This window comes from Coenobita brevimanus, chromosome 72 (assembly GCF_032717465.1).
Source record: "Coenobita brevimanus isolate Jiangsu-jjx chromosome 72, ASM3271746v2, whole genome shotgun sequence".
NCBI classification, from domain to species: Eukaryota; Metazoa; Arthropoda; class Malacostraca; order Decapoda; family Coenobitidae; genus Coenobita; species Coenobita brevimanus.
The window spans coordinates 42,252,181-42,269,680 of NC_137025.1; the positions used below are offsets into that span (position 1 = coordinate 42,252,181).

The 17,500-nt window shown below is 40.9% G+C and overlaps 2 protein-coding genes across 2 annotated transcripts in view; both read right to left on the reverse strand.

The window, feature by feature from the left end:
- LOC145407119 (uncharacterized) overlaps positions 1-2,699 on the reverse strand; it is a 128,812-nt gene extending 126,113 nt beyond the window's left edge. The window contains exon 1 of the mRNA XM_080278138.1: positions 2,620-2,699. Coding sequence (XP_080134264.1) covers positions 2,620-2,699 — 80 coding nt within the window. The remainder of the gene's footprint in view (positions 1-2,619) is intronic.
- A 560-nt stretch (positions 2,700-3,259) lies between these two features.
- LOC145407120 (uncharacterized) lies at positions 3,260-8,025 on the reverse strand. The gene is made up of 3 exons (XM_080278139.1): positions 7,897-8,025; positions 5,230-5,340; positions 3,260-3,553 (listed from the first exon to the last, which is right to left on the reverse strand). Exons 1-3 carry the CDS (start codon positions 8,023-8,025, stop codon positions 3,260-3,262), a joined length of 534 nt encoding a protein of 177 aa, XP_080134265.1.
- Between the last annotated feature and the right edge of the window lie 9,475 nt (positions 8,026-17,500).

Here is a 17,500-nt window from a genome sequence, read left to right on the forward strand (position 1 = left end):
GAGTTACCGGTGGAAGAAAATGGAGGGTTGAAGGTACTGTGTGGGGGAAAGAAAATGGGTTTGTAGAGAAAATGGAGAAAGAGAGAGAGAGAGAGAGATTGAGTGAGTGAGTGAGTGAGTGAGTGTGTGTAGAAAAAATGGGAAGAATGTGTGTGTGTGTGTGTGTGTGTGTGTGTGTGTGTGTGTGTGTGTGTGTGGAGGCATTGGGAAGAATGTGTGTGTGTGTGTGTGTGTGTGTGTGTGTGTGTGTGTGTGTGTGGAGGCAATGGGAAGAATGTGTGTGTGTGTGTGTGTGTGTGTGTGTGTGTGTGTGTGTGTGTGTGTGTAGAGAAAATGGGATGAAAGGAGAAAGAAAATGAGTTTGTTGAGAAAATGGTGTGTGTGTGTGTGTGTGTGTGTGTGTGTGTGTGTGTGTGTGTAATTTTTAGATGGAAAGAAGGATGTTAGAAGACAAAGAAAGGAAGAAGGAAGTAGGAGAGAAAATTAAAGATAGAGATAAAGAAAATGAGATTTTAAAAAATTGGAAGAAAGGGAAACTAAAGTAATTTTGATACGGATGATTGGAGAGAGAGAGAGAGAGAGAGAGAGAGAGAGAGAGAGAGAGAGAGAGAGCACCGGAAGATGATACAGGGTAAGATGAGATTAATGAGAGAGAGAGAGAGAGAGAGAGAGAGAGAGAGAGAGAGAGAGGTGGAGGGAAGGAGAAAGTGGAGGAACGTGGTGGCAGACGGTGGATGGAGGGAGAATAATTGAAGAGACAAGGCCAGGAGGAGGAGGAGGAGGAGGAGGGAGGGAGGAAGATTGAAAATGGAGGATGATACTGGAAGGAGGAAGGGAGGGAGAAGGAGTAGGAGGGAGAAGAAGGGAAGAGAAAGTATTGGAGGAAAGAAGGGAGGTAGAAGGAAGAGGGAGGAGGAGTAGGAGGGAGGAGGAGGGAAGAGGGAAATATTGGAGGAAAGAAGAAAAATGAGAACTGAAGAAGAGGAGGAGGAGGAGGAGGAAGGAGGAGAGAAGAGGCAGTATTGGAGGAAAGAAGAAAAATGAGAATTGAAGAAGAAGAAGAGAAAGAAGAGGAGGAGGAGGAGGAGGAAGAAAAAGAAGAATTATTAATATTTTGAAAGACCAGAATTGTAGATGGAGGAGGGTGAGTAAAGGAGAAAGAGAAGAGTGAGTTACGAAAGTGTGAAAATAGAGAGAGAGAGAGAGAGAGAGAGAGAGAGAGAGATGAAAGAAAATAGTGTGGTAGATAGATAGATGTATATATATAAAGAGAGAGAGAGAGAGAGATGAAAGAAAATAGCTTGGTAGATAAATAGAGAGGGAGAGAGAGAGAGAGAGAGAGAGAGAGAAATGAAAGAAAATTGTGTGGTAGATAGATGTATATATAGATTAAGGGAGAGAGAGAGATGAAAGAAAATAGCTTGGTAGATAGACACATAGACAGATAGGTAGATAGATAGAGGGGTAGAACATTTACATCTATCACTAATAATTCCCTTTTCAGTAGCAACCTAATTTTCTTCAGTAACTTCAAGTACAACAATAAATTCTAGGATACAGAATAAATCGCTTACGTGAAGGTGTTAGGGAATTCACTAAGCCACGGAGAATAGGGCTTTTCATCTCCATTCCCTCCACGTCATCAAGCAGCCCTCTCTCTCTCTCTCTCTCTCTCTCTGGGGGCACGGTGGCTCAGTGGTAGAGCATCATGCTCGTAATCTGGGGATTGCGAGTTCGAGCCTTGCCCGGGACTGCCGTGCCGGGAGTGGTAGCGCGCTCCTGTAACCTAGCGGGGGAACGCCATTTCTCTCTCTCTCTCTCTCTCTGTCTATCTGTCTGTCTATTCATTGGTAATGTTATGCAGTTTATTCTTTATTTCCACCTTCAATTATTCATCACATTTTTTTTTTAATGTATGGATTTTTTTCCATTTTTGGTCGTTCTTTTTCGCTCATGATTGACATATTATATCATAATTATTTATTATTATTGCTCTTATTGTTATATTATTATTATATTTTTATATTACTGTTATTATTATTATTATTATTATTATTTATTATTATTATTGTTTTTATTATTTGTTATTATTATTATTATTATTATTATTATTATTATCGATATCGTTATCATTATCATTATATCATCATCATCATCATCATCATCATCATCATCATCATCATCCTTCTCAAAAATAAAGGAAAAATAAAACCACAAGTAATGCTAACTTCTTTATTACAACTAAAGTACGTAGAGGGGGGGTGATGGCACGATGGGGGGTGGGGGGAGGGGGACTAGTAGGGGGCCAGAACCAGCCGGCTTTATGGTGGGGAGGGGAGGGGGAGGATGAGTGTGGGGGAGGGAGGGACAGTGATTGAAGATGGGGGAGATAAAAGGAAGGAAGAGAGAGAGAGAGAGAGGTGGAGGAAAGGGGAGGGGGAAGAGAGATGGGGGAGGGGAGGGAGGGGGGATTCGTCCGTGAGGGGAATGAGGGGAGAAATTTTATGGGGAGGGGAGGGGGAGGGGATTAAGAGGGATTTATGACTGATAGGACGGGAATTTTTTTGATGTGGGATTACAGGCTTAACCCCTTCAGTACCATGACGTCTTAAATCTTACTGCATGCCACTGAGCGATTTATGCACTTCTGGGGAGGGAGATTTAGGTGCACGCAATTCTTCGTCCATCTCGTTCTTCATAGCTGCACGCAATTCCTTATTCACGCAGTCTTTCACATGCACGCAATTATTCATCTGATCTTTTATACATGCACGCAGTCCCTCATTCATGCACATCATTCTTTCACCCCTGCACTCAAATCCTTTAATCCATGCACTCAACTCCTACGCACTCAAACCCCTCCCACACACACTCAAGGGGCCTCCCACGTACTCAGGCCTCTCCTACATACACTTCAGCTCCTTCCCACACACACTCAAGCTCTTCACACACACACACACACACACACACACACACACACACACACACACACACACACATATTCAAACCCCTCCCACACACACTCAAACCTCGCTACACACACTCAAACTCCTCCCACGCACTCAAGCCCCTCCCACGCACTCAAGCCCCTCCCAAACGCACTCAAGCCCCTCCCAAACGCACTCAAACCCCTCCCAAACGCACTCAAGCCCCTCCCAAACGCACTCAAACCCCTCCCACACGCACTCAAACCCCTCCCAAACACACTCAAACCCCTCCCACACGCACTCAAACCCCTCCCAAACACACTCAAACCTCCTCAAACATACTCTTGAGGGGCGGGGTCATCCACAATATAAACATTCAAATTCTCCTCAACCTCGACATCCCCCTCCCTTGCCGGATAGACGGGGGGGTCAGGGTAGGAGGGGGGCGGCGGGGGGGCGGGGTAGGAGGGCTGGGGGGCGGGGTAGGAGGGAGGAGGGGGGGCTGGATAGGAGGGATGGGCCTCTGGATAGGTCGCCTCTCCCTCATACTCCACGTTGGCCTGGAAGCCGTTGTGGTGATCGGCAACGTAGCTGACTTTTTGGGTCCGACCGTCTGGAAGAGCCACCTAAAAAAATAACAAAATAAAAGATTGTAAAAAAGATTGTAAATGAAGACACGTAAGAAAATTGTAAATGAAAAATAATGAAAATTGTAAATAAGCTTGGAAGAAAATGGGAATAAGCTTGGAAGAAAATGGGAATAAGCTTGGAAGAAAATGTAAACAGACGAAAGAAAATGTGAATAAACGAAAGAAAATGTAAATAAGCTTGGAAGAAAATGTAAATAAGCTTGGAAGAAAATGTAAGTAAACTTGGAAGAAAATGTAAATAAGCTTGGAAGAAAATGTAAGTAAACTTGGAAGAAAATGTAAGTAAACTTGGAAGAAAATGTAAGTAAACTTGGAAGAAAATGTAAATAAACTTGGAAGAAAATGTAAATAAACTTGGAAGAAAATGTAAGTAAACTTGGAAGAAAATGTAAATAAGCTTGGAAGAAAATGTAAATAAGCTTGGAAGAAAAATGTAAACAGACTTGGAAGAAAATGTGAATAAGCTTGGAAGAAAATGCAAATAAACTTGGAAGAAAATGCAAACAAGCTTGGAAGGAAATGTGAATAAGCTTGGAAGAAAATGTAAATAAGCTTGGAAGAAAATGTAAATAAGCTTGGAAGAAAATGTAAATAAGCTTGGAAGAAAATGTAAATAAGCTTGGAAGAAAATGTAAATAAGCTTGGAAGAAAATGGGAATAAGCTTGGAAGAAAATGTAAATAAGCTTGGAAGAAAATGTAAATAAGCTTGGAAGAAAATGTAAATAAGCTTGGAAGAAAATGTAAATAAGCTTGGAAGAAAATGTAAATAAGCTTGGAAGAAAATGTAAATAAGCTTGGAAGAAAATGTAAATAAGCTTGGAAGAAAATGTAAATAAGCTTGGAAGAAAATGGGAATAAGCTTGGAAGAAAATAGGAATAAGCTTCGAAGAAAATGGGAATAAGCTTGAAAGAAAATGTAAATAAACGAAAGAAAATGTAAATAAGCTTGGAAGAAACTGTAAATAAGCTTGGAAGAAAATGTAAATGAAAGAAAATTGCTAGTAAAGAAATTTGGAAGAAAATAAAGATAAACGAAAGAAATTTGTAAATAAATAAACTTAAAAGAAAATGTAAATATACGAAAGAAAATGATAAATAAATAAACTTGAAGTAAATGTAAATAAATGAAAGAAAATTGTTAGTAAAGAAATTTGGAAGAAAATGTAAAGAAATGAAATAAAATTGTAAGTAGGGAAATCTGGAGTGAAGAACATGGAGAAGTGTAAATAATCTTGGAACAAATTTGTGAGCTAGAGGGGCACTCAGTGAAGCACCTCTCTCCCACAAGGGCATCGTAATTCCGGATCCAGTGTGTGTAATACGGTCCAGTTCGGTCTCAGAAATTAATAGATTGTTCCCTGGGTCATGGGCTATCTACCCACCAAATTTGGTCCAAATCCCTTAGTTTTTGAGATAATAATAATAATAATAATAATAATAATGTAATCTAATAAAAACTGATAAAAACAGCAGCAATAATAATAATAATAATAATAGCAGCAATAATAATAATAATAATAAAACAATAATAATAATAATTAATAATAATAATAGCAGCAATAATAATAATAATAATAATAAAACAATAATAATAATAGTAATAATAATAATAATAATAGTAATAATAATAATAATAATAATAATAACTCACCGTGTAGGACCCGGACACCGCGTTGCCGTCAGAGGTCTCCGAGTGTCCGAAATTGGCGCCGCTGTAGTGGTCGCGCACGCCGTAGTCGAAGGCGTAGGGCTTGGGAGGCTCCTGGGGGGGAGGGGGGAGAGTGAGGACCCCTTGTTACAGGATTACGTATTACAGGATTACATGATTGCAGATTACAGGATTACATATCAGGATTACAGGTGGCAGGATTACATATTAGGATTACAGGTGGCAGGATTACATATTAGGATTACAGGTGGCAGGATTACATATTGGGATTACATAGGATTACAGGTGGCAGGATTACATATTAGGATTACAGGTGGCAGGATTACATATTGGGATTACATAGGATTACAGGTGGCAGGATTACATATTAGGATTACAGGTTAGATGATTACAGGATTACAAATTAGGATTATAGGTTGCAGGATAACAGATAACAGGATTACAGATTACAGGATTACATATTAGGATTACAGATTACAGGTTACAGGATTACATGTTAGGATTATAGGTTACAGGATTTCAGATTACAGGATTACAGATTACAGGATTACAGATTACATGAGTGTTCAATAATTGGGAGTGCAGACTACAAGATTACTGGGATTGGTGCTACAAGTGGGATTACAGATTATAAGATTACGGATTACATGGCACTGTTTTGTAAGTGGGATTACAGATTCCAGGAAGGCTGGGATTATTAAGTGGAATTACAGATTAGAAGGCTGGGATTTTCCTATAAGTGGGATTACGGATTAAAAGAAGGCTGGGATTATAGACTGTGATGTTACAGATGGGGGATTACAGATTACAGACTAACGGATTTGCGTATTGGAAGGCCAGAGATTGAGGAGGAAGAATAAATCGGTGAAGAGAAGTCATTAAGAAAACATGGTGGGATTTCCTGTATTAATCCCCTTCCCTGGCGCTAATAAATCCACCAAGCGCGGATGTACAAGGCTGATGCGGAGTCGGGGTATCGTGAAAGTGAAGGATTATAAGGGATTTGTATGGGATTAGGTGAAAATTGTTAAGGCGGAACTGACCAATGGGGCCGCTACTAGAGATTGAGCAGCTGACGAGGGATACGAGAGAGAGAGTGTGTTAATAGTTATATTTTGAAGAGAAAAATGTGTGTGTGTGTGTGTGTGTGTGTGTGTGAGAGAGAGAGAGAGAGAGAGAGAGAGAGGGAGGGAGGTGTGTGTGTGTGTGTGTGTGTGAGAGAGAGAGAGAGAGAGAGAGAGAGAGAGAGAGAGAGATACTGGAACACATTAATCAGTCGGAAGTACCGGATATATTTAGATGAAAAAATATATATATTTTTTTAAGTTTGCAAATTAGAAACCGCTGAAAAAAAAAAAAAATCATATTTTTATTTATATCTATCCATCTCATGCCAATTATTTTATCTATCTTGATTTTCTTTATGCTTGTTTATCTGTCTGTCTGTCTGTCTTTATCTGTCAGTATCTTTATTTGTTTTTCTTTTTCTCTTTGTATCTCTGTCTCTCTCTCTCTCTTTATCCAGGAAGCCTGTTAATATATTTTCATCCATTTGTTTGTTATAATTTGTCAACTAATCTCCTTTTCCTGCCTCTACTACTACTACTACTAGTAGTAGTAGTAGTAGTAAAAATAGTAGTCGTAGTAGTAGTAGTAAAAATAAAAATAATAATAATAATAAATAATTTAGTAATGATAATAATTAATAATTTAGTAATAATAATAATAATATAAATTAATAACGCCAATAATAATAATAATAATAATAACAATAATAATAAAAGTGTTAGAAACCTTGAAGATAGTCTAGAGAACTTAATATTTTTATTTTAAAGAAAAAGAGGAATTTATTAAGTAATTCTTATTGTTAACGATTTTAATTAAGCAAGTCCTTTAATAATAATGTTAATGAAGGCAATATCGAGCCTCTTTATTGAGCAATTGCAAAATCACCCAATTGTTGCAAAGAAAAGTATATAAAAGTTGCAAAAAATGAAATAAATCGCCATAGAAATAGGTTTAAGTCAGTGTGTGCAAAGAAAACTGGAATTGGCAGAAAACGGCATCCTCAAAGAAAACGTGGAGCGGACGCACAGTTTGAGGGTGTACTTAACTGCTTGTGGAAAATATAGCAAATCATCATCATGATCACCATCATCATTATCATCATCATCATCGTCACTATCATCATCATCATCATCATCATAACATTTTTTTTTTTTTTCATTATCATCACCCTAACCTTTGTTTTCGCATCATCATCATAGTCATCATTATCATTACTCTGACCTTTTTCCGCATCGTCATCATCATCATCATAATCATCATCATCATTACTCTGACCTTTTTCCGCATCATCATCATCATCATCATAATCATCATCATCATTACTCTGACCTTTTTCCGCATCGTCATTATCATCATCATAATCATCATCATCATTACTCTGACCTTTTTCCGCATCGTCATCATCATCATAATCATCATCATCATTACTCTGACCTTTTTCCGCATCGTCATCATCATCATCATCACTTTTTTTTTCCACCCAAGAATGGTATATAGTCAAAGAAAACGTAACAATGGTAGACAGAAAACGGATGGTCACAGAAAACGAGAAGCAGGCGTATAAATGGAGGGGCAACTTACTTCTTTGTGTGGGCGGGGTCCATAGGAGGGCGGGGGCGGGGCGTAGGGGGGCGGGGGCGGGGCGTAGGAGGGCGGGGCGTCTTCTGGGCGTGGGCGGGGCCAGGCTGACACCACGCCCACAGCCACCATAACCAGCCAGCACTGGAGACGAGGAGGAAAAAATGAGAGAGAGAGAGAGAGAGAGAGAGAGAGAGAGAGAGAATATCCATCTCTTATAGTCTCTTCACATCAACTTGGCCAAATTTTTCATCCTTTTCGGGTTAGAGAGAGAATGCTACGGCTCTACCCACTTTCCATAGCGCTTCTTCGTGACTAGCACATCAGTATGGATGGAGAGAAGGCAAATTTAGGCCAAGTTGCAGTAGACAAAGTATAGGAAAGTGTTGGGACATTGACAAAAATATTAAAGTAAAAAAAATATATATATATAGATAATGAGAAAATTTAACTTTACTAAAATCAAGAAAATTGTATTGGAACAGAAAATGGAAAATATGAAAGGCACTGGGTAAAGAGGGTGATTTTATTTATTTTTATTTTATTTATTTATTTATTGGTGGTGAAATAGGGAGGATGTAAAACTTAAGTCTATAGATATTGGTAAAAAAATGGGGTAATATCTTTGTTAGTGAAAATTTTGAGGTGAAATATTTGTGTTAATAGGGAGTGGAGAGGTATATGAGAGAGGGGTGTGAGCTGGGAGCAGGGCAGTGAAATGGCGGGGGACAGGGGGACAGGGAGGCGATTTGTTTGTGGCCACCCTTTACGGGATTAAGGCGTCTGGCAATATATAGGCAGATAGATAGAATATGGAGATGTAAAATATGTTGACAAGAAAATATTTCATAAGGAGGGTTGAAAGTAATTTGTTTTTTATATTTTGTAACATATATTTTGTACCGATATGAGGGGAAAGTGTTTCAGGCGAGGGGAGGAGGAGAGAAGAGGTAAGGAAGGAAGGAAGGAAGGGAAAGTAAAAGGAGGGAGATATGAATGGGAGAGGGGGAGAGGTGGAGGTAAGGAAGTCTGGAGAAGGAAGGGAGGAAGGAAGGAAGGAGAGAAGGAAGGAAGGGAGAGTAAATGGGCAGAGATATGAAGGGAGGAAGGAGAGAGAAGATGCTTGAGGAAGAAAGGAATTTGGGAGGGAGAGAAAGGAAGGAAGGAAAGGTTAGGAGTAGGGTGGGAAAAGGGAGGCTGGGGAGGAAAGGAAGACGAAGGAAAGAGAAAGGAAGGAAGGAGGGAAGGAAGGAAGGGAGGAAGAAAGGAAGGAGGGAAGCAAAAATGAAGGATGGAATGGGAAATGCAGGACAGAGTATGGAGGGAAATGACAGAGCTGGAGAATGGAAGGGAGGAGAGGAAGACGGGAAGGAAGGAGAAAGAGAGAAGGGAGGGAAGGAGGGAAAAGGGGTAGGGGAAGAAGGAAAGGAAGGAAAAGTGAGTGACATTTGAGAGGAAGGAAGGCAAGAGGAGGAGAGAGAGGAGGGGAGGAAAAGAAAGGGATAGGAAAGAAGGGGAGAAGGGAAGCAGGGAAGAAAGAGTGGAGGAAGGAAGGAGGGAAGAGAAAAAGGAAAGTGAGATGGGAAGAAAGGAAGGGAGGAAAGAAGGATGTAAGGAAGGAAAGAGGAAAGGAAGGAAAGAAAAATGAGAGTAAGAACGGAAGAAAGGAAAGAATAGGAGAGGAAGAAAGGAAGGAAGGAGAGAAGGATGTATGGAAGGAAAGGAAGAGGGAAGAAGGATGTAAAGAAGGAAACAGGGAAGGAAGGAAGGAAGGAAAGAAATAGGACAGTAAGAAGGGAAGAAAGGAAGGAAAGAAGGATGTTAGGAAGGAAAGCGAGAGGAAGGATGGGAAGAAATAAAGGATGTAAGGAAGGAAAGAAGGATGTAAGGAAGGATTGGGAGAAGAAAGATGGGAACAAAAGAAGGATGTAAGGAAGGAAAGAAGAATGTAAGGAAGGAAAGCGAAAGGAAACAAAAGAAGGAAAGCCAGAGAAACATAACTCACCTTCGTCAACATTGAGACAGGTGTGTATGTGTGTGATTGCTGAGACGTATACCTGGGGAGTGATGTCCAGGTGAGAAGCGAGGCCTTATAAATACCTACGGCCAGGGGTGGAAAGGCCCCCCCCCCTGCATGGACGGGGGGAGGGAAGGGAGAGAGGAAGGGAGAGAGGAAGGGTAGGGGGAGGGGAGGGAAGGGAGAGAGAAGGGAAGGGTAGGGGGGGAGGGAAGGGGGGTTGGGGAGGAAGTAGGGAAGCGGGAGTTGGGGGAGGAAATGAAGAGGAAGAAAGGGTAGGGGGAAGGGTAGGGAAAGGGGGTTGGGGGAGGAAGTGTAGGGAAGAGGGAGTTGGGGGAAGAAATGAAGAGAGGGGAGGGGGATGTGGAAGAGTAGGGAAGGGAGGGGGAAACGAAAGGGGAGGAGGAAGGGGGAAAAGTGGGAAGGAAGGGTAAGGAAGATAGGGGAAGGGAAACGTAAAAAATAGGTAGGAAAGGTAGGGAAAGCCGGAGCTAAGGGGGGAGAGAAATGGTGAAACTTGAGAGAGAGAGAGAGAGAGAGAGAGAGAGGAATTAGGAGAGGGGAAGGGGAGGAGGGAAAACTTTGACAAGAAGTAAGAAAAAGAAAGGACAAAGAAATGGAGAGAGAGAGAGAGAGAGAGAGAGAGAGAGAGAGTCAGCGGATAAAACAAGGAACTAAAGAAAGTAAGAGAGTGAAAGAAAGCAACAGTAAAGAAGCAAACAAGAGAGAGTGAGTGAGAGAGAGAGAGAGAGTGTATAACATTGCGTAAGTGAAAGATAATAACACACATAAAGCTCTCTTCACCCACCTGTCCCTCGGGGCAAAAAAAGAAAAAAAAAAAAAAGAGAGGAGAAGGAGAAAAATGATAAAAAACAGACAGATAGATAGACAGGTAGATAGATAGATAGATAAAGAAAATGGATTACTCAAAAAATTATGTACTGAAGAGCTTTGTAATTACTTCCCGTTTTCTATATTCCTTTATATTTGTGATTATGGGAAACTATTTTATTTGGTATAGGAAGAGCTGTTGGGGTGAAGGGGTTGAGAGAGAGAGAGAGAGAATTACGAATGAGAAAATGGTAAGAAATACGGAGATATAGATGGATAGATAGACAGAGACATAGATAGATAGATAGGTAGGTAGGTAGGTAGGTAGAGAGAGAGAGAGAGAGGCAAATAATGTACGGATGAGATGGATATAGATAGATATAGATAGATGTAGACAGGCATAGGTATATTATTACAGGCGTGGTTCGATGGATAGATAAATAGGTTGATAGATAGATAGATAGATAGATGGAGAGAGAGCTTGACCACTCATACCTGGCCACACCTGCCGTCTCACCTGGCTTAATGAGAAAGAGAGAGAGAGAGAGTTGACCTGTATTATATAGGGAATAATGAGAGAGAGAGAGAGAGAGAGAGAGAGAGAGAGAGATTGACCTGTATTCAGTAGGGAATGACGAGAGAGAGAGAGAGAGAGAGAGAGAGAGAGAGAGAGAGAGAGAGAGCATGAAATAAGCATATACATAATGACTAATAGGAAGACCAAAGACAGAAGTAAAAAATAATTTAGTTACCCCTGAAAGAAAGAAAAAAAGAAAATAAAGAAAAATAAGATAACAGAAAATATGATTGAGAAGGGAATGAATAGGAATAAAAAAAAATTGTTTGGAAAAATAATAATGAAAAAAAAAATAAAGGAAAGAAAACGAGTCAAGAGAAAATGGTGAAGAGGGTGACTAATAAAAAATGCTCGTCATGTAGATTTACAGAAATTTGGAAATGTTTTGAGCAAATATACTCTCTCTCTCTCTCTCTCTCTCTCTCTCTCTCTCTCTCTCTCTCTCTCTCTCTCTCACACACACACACACACACACACACACACACACACACACACACACACACACACACACACACACACACACACACACCCACCTGAGATCCGCTTAATTGATTACAGGTGAGTTAAACTAGGTCACCTGCTGAATGTAATGCTGGGCTGAGGCTGCGTTGGATATCTTATTTTTATTATTATTATTATTATTATTTTATTTATTATTATTATTATTATTATTGGTAGGAGGGGGCGCTCACCATCCACTCACTCGATGTAGTGCTGCTTTCCGGTGTCTGCCCTTTCCTCTCCTCCATCCATCTTTCCTTCCATCCTCTTCTGTCTTTCTTTCCTTCATTCTTTCCTCGTCCTTCTGCCTACGGGTGACTTTACATTCCCTCTTCTGTCTTTCCTTCCTTCATTCTTTCCTCTTCCTTCTGCCTGTGGGTGACTCTACACTGAATGACAAGCCAAATGGTTTCCTGTACACCAGGAAACCATTTACTACGCTGGGTGGTAACCATATAACCAAATTTTGGCGCCTGGTGGTTTAGTGGGTAATTATTGCGCTCCAGTCGGATTGAGCCGGTGAAGGTTTATATCCAAGGGATGGTTGGGGTTGATTGCTCACGTAATGCCACTCAGGGATGAGTGAGGCTGGTCACTCATCTTAAATCCCTAGCCCCGGGCTCCTACGCTCATGGGGCAGTGTAGGATTGGATGATGGATGGATGGATTATTATTATTATTATTATTATTATTATTATTATTATTATTTAGTAGTAATAGTAGTAGTAGTGGTAGTAGTAGCAGCAGTAGTAGTAGGTCATTTCTTGGATATCTATCTAGCAGTCTCTCTTTCTCTTTTAGATAGATAGGTTGGTAGGTAGATACATACATACATACATACATAAATGCATACATACATACATAGAAATAGTGGTGTGTGTGTGTGTGTGTGTGTATGGCGTCTTGACTTATCTGAATTTACACTGAAGAGAAATTATTTGTTTGTTTGTCATGTTTCTTCTCTAATAAATCCATATATCTGTCTGTCTGTATGTCTTTCTGTATAACTATCCATCCTTCCTTCCTTCCTTCCTTCCTTCCATCCATCCATCTATCCATCCATCCATCCGTCCATCCATCCATCCGTCCATCCATCCGTCCATCCACCCACCCACCCACCCACCCACCCACCCATCCATCCATCCACCCACCCATCCATCCATCCACCCACCCACCCATCCACCCACCCACCCATCCATCCATCCACTCATCCATCCATCCATCCACCCATCCATCCAGCCAGCCATCCATCCACCCATCCATCCATCCATCCATCCATCCACCCACCCAGCCAGCCAGCCAGCCAGCCAGCCATCCACCCATCCACCCATCCATCCATCCATCCACCCATCCATCCAGCCAGCCAGCCATCCACCCATCCATCCATCCAGCCAGCCATCCACCCATCCATCCATCCACCCACCCACCCACCCACCCACCCACCCACCCACCCACCCACCCACCCACCCATCCATCAATCTGTATTTTTATTATATTCACTTTTACATATATTGCTTTGTGTATCTATCTGTCAATCCATCTATCTATCTATCTCTATACGGTATCTATTTATCTGTATCTATCTATATGTCTGTCTGTCTGTCTATCTGAATCTGAATATGTATCCATAAATCTATCTATCTGTCTGTCTCTATCTATCTATGCTTCTATCTGAATTTATATCCACCCCTCTATCTGTCTGGCTATTTATCTTCGTCTATCTATCTGAATGTATCTATCTCAATATCTATCTGTCAATGTATTTATGTCCCGCTATCTCTCTGTCTATCTATCTATCTATCTAAATATCTATCTCAGTGTATTTATATCCCTCTATCTATCTTTCTATCTATCTATCTGTCTATAATTGCCTACCCATGTGTCCATCAAACCATCCATCCATCTGCCTACCTATCTATCTACCTGTCTATCTATCTATCTATCTATCTATCTGTCAATCTATCTATATCTATATCTATCCACCAGACCAGCCCCACTTACCTGATTCCGTTAAGACTGATTGGGGAGGAGAGGAGTGGGGAGGGGAGGAGTGGGGAGGGGAGGGGAGGGGAGGGGAGGGGAGGGGAGGGGAAAACAGATCAGAGGCATAATTTCTCAACACCTTCTTGTGTCAGGGTCAAAGGTGGGACGGAAAGGGTGTGGAAATAGAGAGAGAGAGGGAGAGAGAGAGAGGGTAGATTTTAGTAGATTGTGTGTGTGTGTGTGGATATGATGATGATGGGTGTGGGTGTGGAGAGGAAGGCATAGGGAGGGAGGCAGTGTGTGTGTGCGTGTGTATGTGTGTGTGTGTGTGTGTGTGTGTGTGTGTGTGTGTGTGTGGAGTGAAAGTCAGCATTATCATACAGCTTGTCTTACTATTGGCCATATGTCTGTCTCTCTCTCTCTCAGACCCTTTGTTTTATGGCCTCCCCCCCCCCCTCTCTCTCTCTTTCTCGTCTGTCCGTGTGCCTCCCTTCCTTCATGTCTGTCTGTCTCTCAAAATTGTACCTTTTGTATTGAACAATTTTTTATATATATATTTTTTTTTTCACTGCCAGTAAATATTGTGGAGAGAGAGAGAGAGAGAGAGAGAGAGAAATATACAGCTATAAATGTATTTGTTCTTTGTTAGTTTATCATAATTTGTCTTCTATAAGTTAAGAATTATTATTATTATTATTATTATTATTATCCATCATCATCAGCATCGTCGTCATCATCATCATCATCATCATCACTCAGCAATCAAAAAAGCAAATAACAATCCCTCATAACACAATCCAAAACCAGCGGAAATAAACCAGGCGAAAAATTTTTGGAAAAGGGAAAAAAATGATATTGGGAGAATAATTAGCCATGAAATCAGGTTCCATGAGCTTATTAAATCCGGTAATTGGAAGCAGGTAATTGGAGTGGATTAATTACCGCCTATAGGGGTGATTGACCTTTGATGACCTCTCGTGACCTTTTAAAATAGAGATAGGAATAGAATTAGAGAGTGAAGAAGTGTGGAATTTGAGAGTGTAGAAGTATGGAATTAGAGAGTGAAGCAGTATGGATTAGAGAGTGAAGCAGTATGGATTAGAGAGTGAAGCAGTGTGGAATTAGAGAGTGAAGCAGTATGGAATTAGAGAGCGAAGCAGTATGGATTAGAGAGTGAAGCATTATGGAATGAGAGTGAAGCAGTATGGATTAGAGAGTGAAGCAATGTGGAATTAGAGAGTGAAGCAGTATGGATTAGAGAGTGAAGCAATGTGGAATTAGAGAGTGAAGCAGTATGGATTAGAGAGTGAAGCAGTATGGAATTAGAGAGTGAAGCAGTATGGAATTAGAGAGTGAAGCAGTATGGAATTAGAGAGTGAAGCAGTATGGAATTAGAGAGTGAAGCAGTATGGAATTAGAGAGTGAAGCAGTATGGAATTAGAGAGTGAAGCAGTATGGAATTAGAGAGTGAAGCAGTATGGAATTAGAGAGTGAAGCAGTATGGAATTAGAGAGTGAAGCAGTATGGAATTAGAGAGTGAAGCAGTATGGATTAGAGAGTGAAGCAGTGTGGATTAGAGAGTGAAGCAGTATGGAATTAGAGAGTGAAGCAGTATGGATTAGAGAGTGAAGCAATGTGGAATTAGAGAGTGAAGCAATATGGAATTAGAGAGTGAAGCAGTATGGATTAGAGAGTGAAGCAGTATGGATTAGAGAGTGAAGCAGTATGGATTAGAGAGTGAAGCAGTATGGATTAGAGAGTGAAGCAGTATGGAATTAGAGAGTGAAGCAGTGTGGATTAAAGAGTGAATGACATAGTGAACCTTGTAGTGAAAATCTATGAGGTAGTGAAGAGCCATATAAAGCTTCACTAGAGTTACCCCTTCGTGAAAAGCTTTAAGGTGAGGCTGACTGACAAGGCCTTTGATAGAACTGTTTCTACATCTATCGGCCGTCAAGGCGACATCGAAGGGCCCATGATGGCCCGTGTATGTGGTGTTCTAGTTTAACGTTGTCACCTGGATGTTTTGCAGGTAACCAATTGAACGTGGTATTTGCAGCTTCGGGAATGGAACCCAAGTTGTCCGAACGCAAGTCCCAGATACTAACCACTCAGCCACGGCAACCGACTTCCGGGAGCGGCGTTTTTTGGTCAAACTTTATCGCTCATTAAATATAGTAAAAGTTTTTCAGTCGTGATGGGACCAAGTTTTTTCACATCAGCGATTTTTTTTTTGCGATTTTTGTGCCAATTTTGGTGCGATTTGAATGTGTAGTTTCGGCTGCCCAAAACACACACACACACACACACACACACACACACACACACACACACACACACACACACACACGGCTACTGCTATAGTATATTAGATTATGTTAAGCATATTATTGGCTATATTTCAATGATATATTTTGTATCCTAGAAAAAAAAAATTATATAACGTGGAGAGAGAATAAGTAGATAATTGTCAGGTAGTTAATGGATAATGGGTATTTAAAATCTACCTAGTCCGAAAAATATTAGTGAGGGACTGACGGACAAAAAAAAAGTCCTAAGGTTGAAAGGGGGTTAGTGTGTGTGTGTGTGTGTGTGTGTGTGTGTGTGTGTGTGTGTAAGGGTAGGGAAAGTACACTCCCCCCCCCCCAGTATCACATATGTGGGGGGACGTCAGATGGTCTTCCCCTCTCTCCCTCTCCCCCTCCCCCTCCCCTCCCCCTCCCCTCTTCGGTCCCCCTTTACCCCTTCCTCTTCCCTTCCCCTTCTTCCTCCTTCCCTTCCCCTTCTTCCTCTCCCCTTTCTTCCTCCTTCCCTCCCCCTTCTTCCTCTCCCCTTTCTTCCTCCTTCCCTTCCCCTTTCCCTTCCTCATCATTACCCCTTCTCTCCATTTTCTCTTCTCTCCGTCTTGTATCTCAAAGGGAGAGAGAGAGAGAGAGAGAGAGAGAGAGAGAGAGAGAAAGAAATTTAATATATTTGAAATAATGAGGAAAAATAGAGTGAAAAATGTGAGAAGAAATTTACGTGAGAGAGAGAGAGAGAGAGAGAGAGAGAGAGAGAGAGAGAGAAATTTAATATACTTTTGAGATAATGAGGAAAAAGTGAGTGAAAATGTATGAGACAGGAAGAAAAATTTGAGAGAGAGAGAGAGAGAGAGAGAGAGAGAGAGAGAGAGAGAGAGAGAGAGATTCTTTACGCGCTTTTGTGGGCTTTGTGTGTGTGTGTGTGTGTGTGTGTGTGTGTGTGTGTGTGTGTGTGTGTGTGTCTATGATTGTTTTTGTGTGCGTGTGAGCGTGTCATGTGTTGATTACTTCTGTGTACGTTTGTGTGCGTTGGTGCATGTGAGCGTAACCCATCTTTACGTGAGGAAGATGGTGTGTGTGTGTGTGTGTGTGTGTGTGTGTGTGTGTGTGTGTGTGTGTATTGACGTTAGTGTTTGCTTAGAAAATGCACTTATATAAGTATTGATGTACAGTATGTATGTGTGTATGTATGTACGTATGTATGAGTCTCGCTTATTTGAATCACAAGTGTTTTATGTGTACCTTTGTCTATGTATGTATGTATGTGTGTGTACGTTTTACCTAGCTTTGTGTGTACATAGGTGAAGTGAGTTTAAGAGAAAGGATGATGTAGGTGGTGAGGAAGGTGAGGAGCGATAGATGTAAGATAGATAGATGGATAGATACATAGGTAGATGG

Excerpts from the sequence above, each read along its gene's own strand:
- LOC145407120 (XM_080278139.1), bottom strand. The coding sequence starts at position 8,025 with ATGGTGGCTGTGGGCGTGGTGTCAGCCTGGCCCCGCCCACGCCCAGAA. Across the intron at positions 5,341-7,896 it reads GACCCCGCCCACACAAAGAA|GAGCCTCCCAAGCCCTACGC; the intron begins GTAAGTTGCCCC and ends CCTCCCCCCCAG. Across the intron at positions 3,554-5,229 it reads CGGTGTCCGGGTCCTACACG|GTGGCTCTTCCAGACGGTCG; the intron begins GTGAGTTATTAT and ends TTATTTTTTTAG.